Below are 14,802 nucleotides of genomic sequence, written 5' to 3'. Positions count from 1 at the left end.
TGTAGGAGAGAGCAGCCACAGACAATGCATAAATGAATGAGCAGCACTGTGTTTCAATAAAACTTTATTTACAAAAACAGATGGTGGACTGGATTTGCCCTGCAGGTGGTAGTTTGTCAACCCCATTTTAGATCTTTTTTTCCTTTTCTTTCACTGTTTACCTCTCTCTCTCTTCCCCACACACGTGCCAATTACCTCGAATTTCACCCTGTACATACAACCCATGTGAATTAGCATGCATGTCCTTCCATATTTTCCTTCATAAAATAGCTTTATATTTTCTTCCTATAACTCATTAGGTCCTTGATCCACAGGGAAGTAGGGAGATTAAAAACTTAAGTTGTAAATTAATGATTTCTTTATTAATTAGGGTAAAAAAAATCCTAGCTGCTGTAACAAACTCCCTAATCTTAGCAGCCTAACCCAATAAAATGTTTAGTTCTCGTTCATACAAAGTACAGTCAGTTGCGTATGACTAGCGGGCACCCTTCCATGGGGGGATCTCAGAGATCCAGTTTCTCTCCACCTTGTGGCTTTGTTATCCCTCATGTCCTAAAGGTCCTAAACTCTGCTGGATCTTCTGCACATCACTGATAGAAGAGATAATGCAGAGGATCACACAGGAGATTTTTAGGGGCAGGGCTTGGAAACAGAATGCATCTCTGTCCACATTCAATTGGTCGGAACTTAGTCATGTGGCTCCTTGTGACTGCAAGGTATTCTGGGAAATATAATCACACTGTGTGCCCAGAGACACATCCCCCAGCCCTTAATATACATAGTTTGGCAGACTTCTTTCCCTTCTAGTTTGAGAAATAATTTGAGTGCTGGAACTCACTCTTTGAGTGCTGACATGCAACTCCTTCATGTCTTACTCATTCTTAGACTCAGTTCAAATGGCATCTCCTCTCTGTACCCTCCCAACATACCCTATGCAGAATTGATAGTGTCATTAATTCCTTGTAGTATTAATAGTTTCTTCATTTTTAGTCCTAAAGATCTTTATATATGTCCCTTTATTTTTGACCTGGTCACAATATTTTCATCATTTGGTTCAACTTGTAAGTTCAGATCCATGCTATCCTTGAGGTCAAGGTTAGTGATTTTGTTAAAATAATTTTGTTGGCCCTAGTCCTAACATACTGCCTCATACAAAGCTTGGACTTTGGAGCCAACTCTTCTGGTTGAATTTCTGACTGTCCTTATGAAAGTTGCTTACACTCTTTGTTCCTTAGTTTCCTAAACTATAAAATGGAGATAATAAAAATAGTACCTACCTCATAGAGTTGTAAGGATCAAATCAGATGATATTTATAAAGTTCTTAGGCATGGAGTATAGTAAGCACTATGTAAGTGCTTAATAAAAATAAATACTTGCGCTGGACAGGGTGTAGAGAAAAGGGAACCCTCCTACACTGTTGGTGGGAATGTAATTGGTGCAGCCACTGTGGAAAAGAGGATGGAGCTTCCTCAAAAAACTAAAAATAGAGTTGCCATACGATCCAGCAATCCCACTCCTGGGCATATATCCAGACAAAACTATAATTCAAAAAGATACATGCACCCCTATGTTCACAGCATTACTATTCACAATAGCCAAGACATGGAAACAACCTAAATGTCCATCGACAAATGAATGGATAAAGAAGATGTGGCATATATATACAATGGAATACTACTCAGCCACAAAAAGAATAAAATAATGCCATTTGCCACAACATGGATGGACCTGGAGATTATCACACTAAGTCAAGTCAGACATAGAAAGACAAATATATGATGTTGCTTACGTGCGTAATTTAAAACATGATACAAATGAACTTATCTATGAAACAGAAACAGACTCACAGACACAGAGAAAAGACTTGTGGTTGCCAATGGGCAGGGAGGGTGGGGGAGGGACAGGTTGGGAGTTTGGGGTTAGCAGATGCAAACTAGTATATAGAGAATGGATAAACAATGAGTTCCTACTGTAGAGCACAGGGAACTATATTCAATATATTCAATACCATGTGATAAACCATAATGGAAAAGAATATGAAAAAGAATGTATGTAAATGTATAACTGAATCACTTTGCTGTAAAGCAGTTATTAACACAACATTGTAAATCAACTATACTTCAATAAAATAAGTTAACAATAAATAAATAAATATTTGTAATAAATGTATTCTACCTGGTCAGCTGAAGCCAATCAGGATTCTTCCCTTTCTAGTAGTAATCATGTCATGATGTGGATCTGACCTCGAGAGAAGGCTTTCCCATCTGCATTGCCCCAGATTATGGTCACTGCTGAATTGTTTCCTGAAGATCTAGTGCTACATATGGTGCCATATATGCCACCATATCCTTGTGAAGCTTTTCTAAAAGGCAAATAGCATGTGAATTAAATGTCCTCTTGGCTCTAAGAAGAACAAATACGTACAGTAAAAACGAGTCCTGCATAGATAAGCTGATATGGTCATACTGGTTGGCATAAGAACTAGTTCAGATGTTTAGATGTATAAGAGTGAGTAAAATTTGCTGTGTGTGTGGAAGATAAGTTGTAAGTGTGTGCCCATTGAGGACATGTGACTGGCTGGTCAGATAGTATAAACACTAACGCAAACGCCAAAGCAAGAGGAGGACTTGCTAGCAGGATAGTGCCAGCAGGAAGGCAGAACAAACAGCTCAGAAACAAAACAGTAGGAATTCCCTGGTGGTGCAGTGGTTAAGAATCCGCCTGCCGATACGGGGGACACGGGTTCGATCCCTGGTCTGGGAAGATCCCACATGCCATGGAGCAACTAAGCCCTTGTGCCACAACTGCTGAGCCTGCGCTCTAGAGCCCGTGAGACACAACTACTGAAGCTCGCACGCCTAGAGCCCGTGCTCCACAACAAGAGAAGCCACCGCAATGAGATGCTCGCGCGCCACAACGAAGAGTAGCCCCCGCTCGCCGCCGCAACTAGAGAAAGCCTGCATGCAGCAACGGAGACCCAACGCAGCCAGAAAACCAAGAAAACCAAAACAACAGTGCCTGGCATAAAAATGGGACTCGCTAATGCAAGACCTCTTTCCTACATTACTTCATTACCTACCTCCTCCAACTAAACCCCTCACCCCTAGTCAATTGAACGTGGCCTGCCCTTGGGTTTACTCTCAACAACCAGATAACTCATGGTCATATGACTTCAACTGCAGGCATATTTATCCCCCATTACACTGAGATGTCAGGTTTATGTGGTGAGTTTGACATAAGCTCACCCCAACACCAGAATTCATGTTACTCTTCTAGAAATCTTTCATAAAGATGTAATAGATGACCAATATTCTGATTTACTTACAAAAACATGAACTGCAGCCTTACTTACAGCTGCAGAACAAAGGAAACACTTTAACAATGGAGAAGGGGTTAACTAAGTTATGAAGCATGCATATTCTGGGACATTATGCAGCCATTTACATTCCTGTATTTAAAGTCCATAAAGACAAAGAAATATATGATTACAATATACATTAGGTTTTTCTTTTTTTTAATAATTATAATAGAGATTTATTTAAATTAATACATTTACAGCCCAGATAGTTCTACATTGTACATTTTAGGTTTAACCAGCTTCATAAAAATACTTTAGGATAGCCGTATCCAGATTTAGACTACATGATTATTTCTTTGCCCATTCTTCTCTCTCTTTTCTTTCCTGAATAACCTCTTTCAGATGTGGTTCAAGGTAGAATTTATCCTCCTCATATTTTGTCCACTGATCTTTAGGCAAGATCTGCTGCCTCATGGTCAGGTCCAGTGCTCTCTTAATGCGAAACACCCTGTCATCATAAAGGTTCTCAGGAAGCCTTCTTATGGCTTCTTTTACATCGTCATTCTCACATATTGTATCACCTCGCATTAAGCCCAGTTTATTGAACCCAGCAGCATTGTAATACCATTTTCGAATACCCTCCAGCCACTTGCTTGACGCTGCAACGGCAGGCCTACTCACCGTTTTAACCTGAGACAGAAGCGTTGCCTGCTGGGTAAGTCTTATACATTAGGTTTTGTTATAAGATTACAGAATGACTTGCACAACATAATTCTGATTTTATTAAAACTTATATATATATATGCACTGACACAAAGGTGAAAACTAAAAGGAAAAGTATCAAAAAATTAATATTAACTATATCCAGCTATTGGATTTATGGGTCACTTGCATTATATTCTTATTTTTTTTATGGATTCCAGATGCTCTTTCCTAAGCAATATTGCCTTTATAAGCAGAACAAATACACTGTAATTAAAACAATTTTAATTTTTATTGACAATTCATGCGAGAAACTGTTAGGTTAGCAAGTAGTGCTTTGGGACAACATTTCACAGGGAGAGTTCCAGGGTACAGTTGCAAAAGCTGCAGAGCTGATCAGATCTACAGCAGCCATGGCCAACCCACAGCTAATGACTTGTGAGCAAGAAAAAAAGTTTCTTCCTATAAGTTACTGTAAATGAGGGTTGTTTGTTATTGCAAGAAAGCTAAGTCAGAAGATTATGTTTGAAAGTTTCATGACCCTGTTAGTTGTTCTCTTTACTATGAATCTTCTCCTAATAAAATTCATATAAGGCTAGATTGGAACACTTTGGGGTTTGTTTTCCTTTCTAATTTTTCACATGAGTAAGCTGAGGCTCACTCATGTAAAATAACTACCCTAAAGGCACAGTGATTTAATTACAAAACCACGATTGGAGTTTTCTTTGTCTAGAGTCTCTTCACTATTTTTCTAGTGGATGGGGCAACTGAGAGATTATTGGGGAGAGCTTGTATGCTGGTGCCCCAAGTACCATCCACCTAGGTCCAGTTTTTTTTTTTTTTTTAACCATAGTGTTACTGAACAGTTCAATTTCTGTCCTCTCTGTTGTAGATTACAGACCTGGAATCAGAAGCATGTAATAAAAGCTGGGCAGAATCTATATATGAAAAAATTTAGGAACTTATTAAAAGTCACTAAAGGACACCAAATAATTGTTCATGGTTAGAAAATCAAAACAATGTAGATATACCACTTCTCTTCAAAGCGGTGTATAGAATCAATGGAAGTTCAATGAAAATCACAACAGATTCTAATTCAAAAATTTATATGGAAGAGAAAGGAGTCTCTCCTTTCTGTATGTACATTCATGAAGAAAAATAGGGTGAGCTTATTTACTATGGGAGATATTACTATATAATAAAGTGAAAGGGTATGGTAATTAGGACAGTGAAGAATTCATACAGGGATAGAAAAAAATAGACCAATGATACAGGAGTGCCCAGAAACAGATACAAGGAGAGCATTTCAGATCAGTGGAGAATGGATGGGCTTCTCAATAAACAGTGGTCTGACTAATTAATTAATTAATCTATAAAGAAAAAAAATGGATCCTAACTACAGATCATCCACACAATTAGTTCCAGGTACTTTAAAAACTTAAGTGAGGAAAGCAAAACTTTAAAATTTCTAGAAGAAAAATAGGAGACTATCTTTATGAGCTTTGGGTGGAAAGGAGTTTTATAAACTACATAGAAAAGTATAAGCTATTAATGAAACATGATAAATGTGATAACATTAAAAAAATAAAGAACTTTTGGGCTTTCCTGGTGGCGCAGTGGATACGAATCCACCTGCCAATGCAGGGGACATGGGTTCGAGCCCTGGTCCAGGAAGATCCCACATGCCGCGGAGCAACTAAGCCCGTGTGCCACAACTACTGAGCCTGCGCTCTAGAGCCCGTGACTCACAACTACTGAGCACGTGTGCCACAACTACTGAAGCCCACGTGTCTAGAACCCGTGCTCCACAACAAGAGAACCCACTGCAATGAGAAGCCCACACACCACAACAAAGAGTAGCCCCCACTCGCCGCAACTAGAGAAAGCCCACGTGCAGCGACGAAGACCCAACGCAGCCAAAAAATAAATAAATAAAATAATAAATAAATTTATTTAAAAAATTAAGAACTTTTGGTGATCAAAATATGCTATAAAGAAATTGAAAATATAAGCCACAGACTAGGAGGAAATATTTGCAACTTACATCATCAACAAAGAATTATTCTCCAAAATACATTAAGAAATTATAAAAATTCATTTAAAGATCCATATAAAGATATAAAAATCTGTATAAGTCCATATAAAGGTAAGCAAACTAAGGAAAAATGATCAAAGGACATTTACAGAAAGAGGAAACCTCAATGACCAATAAACTTAGAAAAACATGCTTGATCTCATTACACGTTGGGGAAATTTGAAGGAAAACTAGAATGAGATGTCTTTGCAGTCCACCAGTGCTATGGACTGAACTGTGTCTCCCCCAAAATGTATATGTTGATGTCACCCAATGTGACTGTATTTGGAGTAAGAAATTAATTAAGATTAAATGACATCATTAGGGTGGGACCCTAATCCCATAGGATTAGTGTCCTTATAAGAAAAGACACAGAGAGAACTCTCTCTCTCTCCCCTCCATCTCTCTCTGCCAAGTGAGGACAGAGTGAGAAGATGGCCATCTGCAGTCCAGGAAGAGAGCCGTCATTAGAACCCAACTATGCTGGTAACCTGACCTTGGACTTTCAGGCTCTAGAATTGTGAGAAAATAAGTTTTTGTTGCTTAAACCACCCAGGCTATGGTATTTTGTTATGGCAGCCCAAGCTTACTAAGACAATCAGATAGGCAAAACATTTTAAAGCCCGACAATACCAAGTGGTATGCATATGAGTTAGGGGAAATCTTATAGATTCCTAGTGGAATTATAAATAAGTACTTTGAAAAAACTTGGCACTATTCACTAATTTTTAAAATAGTGTAACCTCCAACCCAGATATTCTACTTCCTGCTATTACCCTAGAGAATCTCTTCTATGTGCACATAGGAAACATAAACAAAAATGTTTTTAGCCACATTTTTATAACAGAAAAAAGCACAAACAAAACAAAAACCAAGAACAGCAACAACACTAAAAGTAATATAAATGCCTGTTTTAGGAGAAAGGTTAAGAACATTCTGGAATAATAATAAAATGGAACACTCCACAGTAGAGAAAATTAACAACCTAGTACTAAATTCATCAACATGGGTTAACCACAGAAACGTAACACTGAATAAAAAAGCAAATGGTAGAGGAATACCATTTATAAGAATTTTACAAAACAGTTTAAACTCTTTGCATTTTAAGAATGCATGTGTATGCCCACATGTGCCACAGAAATCTTAAAGAGAATCAGTATAATAATACAAATGCTAAATGTGGATAATCACTACCCTGGAGGAATAAGAGAGGAGTCAAGAAAGGACAAACGGAGGGCTTCAAATTTTGGATATGTTACATTTCTTAGCTGGTGATTGGTACACGGGAGCTTATTTTATTAATATTTTATAGGATACACATACTCATTTGTATTCACCAGATATTTTAGAATAAATGACAAAATTAAAGTTATTGAGAAGTGTATTCTGGAAATTAATGTGATTTTCTTAATTAATGGGTACATATCCTTAAGTTCTAGATCGTACTGGAGAAATATGACTAAAGAAACAAGGTACATGACTCATGACAGAATTTAAATCTGACTAATTGGAACTAATTGCTGAGAGACACACTGTGATTTGCTCAAGTTTATCATTAAGTTCAGGGAACGAGAAACCACCATGAAAAATCAGTGAAACAGCATCTCAAAATGTACCTTGCCTGATTATGCAATGATTATGTTTAGCTTCAATTAATTATGACAATTAAGTAGTTCTTACTCTAGTGGTAGCATTAACTCATTACATTAATTTGTTAGCAGAAGAATTAGCTTGTGACCTGAAAGGGGAATGGCTTTTTCTGATACATTGGCATTTGAAAAAATGATTAATATGCCTCTTTTGAAGGGACATATATGTAGACTCTTTCTGTGAAACATTTTTTATTAAGTGAGTCTTACTTTCATATCAGCTAATATTACACACTATTAAGTATTATATAATATAAAATATATTAACCCTGAAGGGAAAAAAGTAATGATGAATTCTGTTTCAGAATTCTATACTGAACACATAGCCTGCCCCTCCTTAATAAAATCTTTAGAAATGATAGCAAAGATATGATAAATTAATGACTGCATCATCAATTACAAAAACAAAAAGAAGAACGTTGGCAAACCAGAAACTCTGAGAAAGTTCTGAAAGGTAGAAAACCAAGAGAACTGTACTGAAAAAGGAGATAGCAGACCCAAATGCTTGGAAGTGAGGTCCACATCAAAAGGAGAGAACACCACTAAGAACTCTTCCCTCCTGGGTGTCCATGATCCCAGGAGCAGAAAGGGGCTGGCTCCTGCATGTTGGTTAGTGTAGGGCAGCAGCAAGAGTAGTCAGGGATATTCCTGCATGAACTGAGCCATACACTAGCAAAGGGGAATGCCTGTCAGTCTCTTGTGGGATCTTGAATCAAAGAATAAAGTCATATCCCTGAGATGGACAGGGAAACCAATCACAGAGGATAAGCTGCTGAGGTTCAGTGCCTGGCAGTTCAGCTGTCCATCCACTAGTCTTACTTCAAATGCATTGAAAATAGAAATCACTGTAGCATCTCTTGTCTATCCAGAGATTTTGATTACGGAGTTGAGTATACAAGCCCAAATTTCTACACGTTTAATGAAAGCCAATTATGAAGGGGAGACAAGAGACCCAGCAAACGAAAGAATTTCCAACTAAGGAAACAGGATAAGAGGAGCAAATGGGACAGGGTTTTAAAATAAGTTTAATTTGTATCCTTAGAGAGTAAAAGGGATTTGTACCTATGAAGAGAAACAAGTGTTGTCAATTATAGTCTTAGATATTAAAAATAATAATTAGAAAATAAAAAGCTCAACAGGATAACTGCACAGCAGATTCATAAATTCCAATATCCTTAAATATTTCTGGAAAGAGAAAATAGAGATAATGGAAGTACAACTCAATATGTCAGGATTTCTCAATGGTAAATAAAGAATAGTCAATAGAAAGAATAAAGACTGACCCAACCACTTGCTGAGCAAAATAAATTGAACAATACTCGGTGCCACACACACACAGACACAGACACAGAAACACATACACACACGCTGGTTTGGCTTCACTGTGCGTGGGGCACACGAACTTGGGTTCAACAACAGAAGGAGACAGTGGGGTTCAAGAAGCAACGCTGGGGTTTCCCTGGTGGCGCAGTGGTTGGGAATCCGCCTGCCAATGCAGGGGACACGGGTTCGAGCCCTCGTCCGGGAAGATTCCACATGCCGTGGAGCAACTAAGCCCGTGCACCACAACTACTGAGCCTGCACTCTAGAGCCCACGAGCCACAACTACTGAGCCCGTGTGCCACAACTACTGAAGCCCACGTGCCTAGAGGCCGTGCTCCGCAACAAGAGAAGCCATCGCAGCGAGAAGCCCGCGCACCGCAACGAAGAGTAGCCCCCGCTCGCCGCAACTACAGAAAGCCTGCGCGCAGCGATGAAGACCCAACGCAGCCAAAAACAATAAATAAATAAAATAAAGTAAATAAATTTATTTAAAAAAAGAAGCAACACTAAGCAGAGAAATTAGTAAGACTTCTTGTTAAATCAAAATTAGCACTAATTATACATTTTAAAAACATGTCCCATAATACATCTCCACATCAAGGGGATGACAGAGATAGAAGGTAAATCCAAGCATGCTAATTATTTTGCTTTATTTGGAGAAGGATCTTATACTGATTTACTTTAGTTTGGAGGAGGGCAAACCATCAAAGAGCCAGAAGGAAAAAAAAGAGCAGCAAAAAGTAGCTACAGTGCAAAAAAAAGAGATGCCTATAGTACATAATAGACTAAATATATGAGTATTAAAATAAATGAGTCTATAAACTACAACCCAGATAAATAAACACATGAATAAAATATATCAGGCAAAATGGCACAAAATGGACGGATTCAAAAAAAAAAAAAAAAAACAGAGAAGAGTTCTGTTCAGGCAATGGCCGAGTCACTTGTATCCAACTATCAATCCCACAGATAACAATTAAAAACTGGCAATGCAATTTTAAGATAAACTATTTTAAAAGTGTGGTGAATGAATAAAGCTGGAAGAAATAAGACAGAAATTGACCCTTGAAAGAAAACTGCACTGGGTTAAATTTACATTTATAGGACTTTCTGCCTGAGGGCACTCCAGCCAGCCCAGCAAGGGGCTGCTGAAACTCCAGCAGAAAGCCACAGTCTTAACTGCTTGACGAATTCAAAGGTAGATAGAGTTCTGAACTACTAGAGCAGTGGGAAAGTAAGTACGCTTATCCTAAAGGAGGGAGCCATAGAAGGGGAGACTGGAAATCTGATATTAACTCCACCCAAATACTGTGCAAGTAGGATTCCAAGAGTCCTAGGGAAAGCAAGATCTGCAAAGCTAAAAGAACTGAGCGGGTTCAGCTGCCACCTACTGCCAAAAAGAGTTTTGAATTTGAATCCAGCCGAACTGTGAAAGCAAGTTCCTGTGCCCGACACACAGTCAGGCCAAACACACGGAAACGTCCGAGCTTGGAGCAGAGAAAGGCCATGCAAGGAGAGGGGTGGCTCATGCCCTAAAAAGCCCTGAGCTCCCCGACGGCTTTCGGCAAAGCACTTTTAAAAGCCAGGTTGGTCTGTCCCTTTATTTCTGTCCTGCCCCTAGGTTCATCAGAACCATTTTTTTTTTTTAGATTCCATATATATGTGTTAGCATACGGTATTTGTTTTTCTCTTTCTGACTTACTTCACTCTGTATGACAGACTCTAGGTCCATCCACCTCACTACAAATAACTCATTTTTTTTTCTTTTTATGGCTGAGTAATATTCTATTGTATATATGTGCCACATCTTCTTTATCCATTCATCTGTCGATGGACACTTAGGTTGCTTCCATGTCCTGGCTATTGTAAATAGAGCTGCAATGAACATTGTGGTACATGACTCTTTTTGAATTATGGTTTTCTCAGGGTATATGCCCACTAGTGGGATCGCTGGGTCATATGGTAGTTTTATTTTAGTTTTTTAAGGAACCTCCATACTCTTCTCCATAGGGGCAGGACAGGAATAAAGACACAGACGTAGAGAATGGACTTGAGGACATGGGGAGGGGGAAGGGTAAGCTGGGATGAAGTGAGAGAGTGGCATGGACATATATACACTACCAAATGTAAAATAGCTAGTGGGAAGCAGCTGCATAGCACAGGGAGATCAGCTCTGTGACCACCTAGGTGGGTGGGACAGGGAGGGTGGGAGGGAGATGCAAGAGGGAGGGGATATGGGGATATAAGTATATGTATAGCTGATTCACTTTGTTATACAGCAGAAACTAACACAACAATGTAAAGCAATTATACTCCAATAAAGATGTTAAAAAAACATGAATCTCAAACCAGCAAAATAATATGTAGTGGGTCAACTTGATCTCTGACATCAAAATAAACCTTGCATGGACCCCATAGTAAAAAAAAAAAAGCCAGGTTGGCGAGGGTGGTATCTCAGGGTCTGTGATCAGCTTGTGCACAATTCTCTGATTGGCTGATGGTGCAGTAGCAGGGCGGTGTCATAGGGGTTCACATTATCAGTCCTTAGGCTCCAGGAGGCCTGGGGATATGTGCTCATGGTCATCAAGTAGTTAACGTCTTCCATTTGTTGGAGAGGGGGGATTTTTACATCTGCAAAACAACTCAGGAAATGTGCATCAAATACTATTATCTAGGTACCTCAGAGAAGAGCTAAAGCAGAGGATATGGGGGAAGGCCTGTCCCAGGAAGTCCCCCATGGGGTCTTGCTCGGTTACAAAATTAATTGCCTACTAGAATAAAAATCATCCCTTTTCAATGGAAGATGATGTAATCTAAAATCTCTACAATATTTTTTTCTAAATTTGGTGACATATTTAAACTCATGTATGTAAGAAGCTCAGTGAACCCTACACAGGATAAATACAAAGAAAACCATACGTAGGCACATCAGCGTCAAACTGCTGAAAAGCAAAGATAAAAAGAAAATCTTGAAGGCAGCCAAAGAGAAATAGTACATTGAACACATTGCAATGATTCAATTAGTGACTCATCTTATATCAGAAACAGTGGAGGCTAGAAGACATAGAATGGAAATCTCTAAAGCCATAAAAGAAAAAAGTAAATCAATGCAGAATTCTATTCAAACATCCACTAAAAAGAAGGCTATTTTCCCTCCTTCCTTCCTTCCTGCCTTCCTTCTTTAATAATTCAGTCCAAAAGCCATGCAAGGTAATTACCAGCAAGGGTGGTTGCTAGGACCCTGTAGGGGTGAGAAGGACAATGATACGGAGGAGGAGTGGTAGCTCAGACTGCCCATGTCAGACCCCAAGTAAGTTAAGAAAGGTGTCTGGATGGGAGTAGAGGTTTTGATGGGAAGACTGGTTACATACTAGAAAATTGATCCTATAAGCAAATATACTGAAGATAATTGTAGTCAGGTTTCTCATTGCTGGATAAAAGAGGTATTAATATATAGGGAGAAATTTAGAATATACTTTATTGTATTATGTTGGAATCGGAGGTATCAGTGTGAATTCAAAAATCTATATAATCAGTAGAAATAAGCATGTATAGTATCTAGATCTTGGTTTTTGAACACTATTTTCCAGTAAGTGAACCAGAACTCCTTAGAGAAAAGGCCAATTCAAGGTCAGGACAGGAAAATACAAGATTAGCTTGAAATATCTCACTCACCAGAAAGTAACAACTACTCAAAAAAATTTACCAGATATTCCAAAAGGATACAGGTAGCTGTTTGAGGAGGCTCATATTAGTAAAATCTAGAGCAATTTGAGCATGAAAATAAAGAGATTAATGGATAACTTAATAAACTAAGAGTCTATGAGTCTATACTAATGAAAAAAAGCAGATAAATAAATTAATGATGGGGAAGAAACCCTTCCTTACAGAAAAACGCCAACCAATAAATAGAGAATGATGGAATTAGAAAACCACCAATGGATGCTTAAACTAATGGGTAAACATCCGATGAGGAAGAGTATTGAACCCATATTTACTCATTGATTATAATGGGGAGAAGCATAACTGCACAGTGGTGAGCCTGGAAAACTCCACCTTAATCAAGTGATCAAAGTTAACACTACCTATACTGGGGCAAACCAACCTCACGTGGATTCTGATATCATACACTGAGAAGGACACGATATCACTTCTGTGGTGTTCCTGCCAATAACGAATAATCTGGAATTTAGTCATGAGGAAACATGGTGAGGAGCATCCTCCATGATTGTTGGCCTGTCTCTTCAACAATGTCAAGATTAAAAAGAGCAAAGAGGCTCGGGGATATACAGATCTGGAAGGAGTCGCTTTCACTCTTTTTAACAATGACAAAAGGATGGGAAAACTGCAAATTCATGAGTTTCATGAGCCATAGGGAAGCTGTTTCATAACAACGTTGACCCAATATCCATGAGAAGCAAACCCTGATTTATCTGGGGTAGACCCAACTGCACATAAGTAAGAAGAATGCAACCAGGGTAGTTTGCAGATTTGCAGAGGGTGAGACTGAACCCTCTTCAAAGTTTTTCTCTACACTCACCACCAGGTACGTACAAAACAGATTAAAGAAAGTATTAAGAAAATGTCCTTGGGACTTTCCTGGTGGTGCAGTGGTTGGGAATCCGCCTGCCAGTGCAGGGGACACGGGTTCGATCCCTGGTCTGGGAAGATCCCACATGCCGTGGAGCAACTAAGCCCATGCGCCACAACTACTGAGCCTGCACCCTACAGCCTGTGAGCCACAACTACTGAGCCCATGTGCCACAACTACTGAAGCCCACACGCCTAGAGCCCGTGCTCCACAACAAGAGAAGCCACCGCAGTGAGAAGCCCACGCACCACAGCGAAGAGTAGCCCCAGCTCACCCCAACTAGAGAAAGCCCGCGCACAGCAACGAAGACCCAACACAGCCAAAAATAAATTTAAAAATAAATAAATTTATTTTTTAAAAAAAGAAAATGTCCTGTGTGGAGTAGATGACGTGATAGAACCACCAAAGCTGAGAGGCCACAGACCCTTCTCCTCTATCTTCTCTATAGAATGAAATCCTGTCATAAAAGTTATAGAACTGCCATAAATGTCCAGTTAGTTTTTTTAAAGTGAAATTTGTATTGAAATATAATGTTATCTTTATCCATTCACTTGTTGATGGACATTTTTGGTTGCTTCCATGTCTTGGCTATTGTAAATAGCGCTGCAATGAACATTGGGGTGCATGTATCTTTTCCAATTATAGTTTTCTCTGGATATATGCCCAGGAGTGGGATTGCAGGATCATATGGTAACTCTATTTTTAGTTTTTGAAGGAATGGGTAAAGAAGATGTGGTACATATATACAATGGAATATTACCCAGCCATAAAAGAGAATGAAATAATGCCATTTGCACCAACTTGGATGGCCCTAGAGATTATCATACTAAGTGAAGTAAGCCAGACAAAGACATATATCATATGATATTGCTCATATGTGGAATCTAGGAAAAAAAAGATACAAATGAATTTATCTATAAAACAGAAATAGACCCACAGACATAGAAAACAAACTTATGTTTACCGAAGGGGAAAGGGAGGGGAGGGATAAATGAGGAGGTTAGGATTAACATGCACACACCGCTATATATAAAATAGATAACCGACAAGGACCTACACAGGGAACTATACTCAATATTTTGTAATAACCTATAAGGGAAAAGAATCTGAAAAAGAATATGTGTGTGTATATATATATATGTATATATATATATGTATATATAT

The 14,802-nt window shown here is 38.7% G+C and overlaps 1 protein-coding gene across 1 annotated transcript in view; it reads right to left on the bottom strand.

Moving 5' to 3' along the window:
- Positions 1-3,556: 3,556 nt before the first annotated feature.
- LOC132513229 (cytochrome b-c1 complex subunit 7-like) overlaps positions 3,557-14,802 on the bottom strand; it is an 84,534-nt gene continuing 73,288 nt past the window's right edge. Inside the window, exon 3 of the mRNA XM_060137384.1 lies at positions 3,557-4,007. Within this exon, the coding sequence (XP_059993367.1) occupies positions 3,648-4,007 (360 nt within the window). The 3' untranslated portion in view covers positions 3,557-3,647. The remainder of the gene's footprint in view (positions 4,008-14,802) is intronic.

The sequence above is a fragment of the Lagenorhynchus albirostris genome, chromosome X (assembly GCF_949774975.1).
Source record: "Lagenorhynchus albirostris chromosome X, mLagAlb1.1, whole genome shotgun sequence".
Taxonomy (NCBI): domain Eukaryota; kingdom Metazoa; phylum Chordata; class Mammalia; order Artiodactyla; family Delphinidae; genus Lagenorhynchus; species Lagenorhynchus albirostris.
Note: the sequence above shows the minus strand (reverse complement) of the source record. Positions and strands in the feature narration are given on the sequence as shown.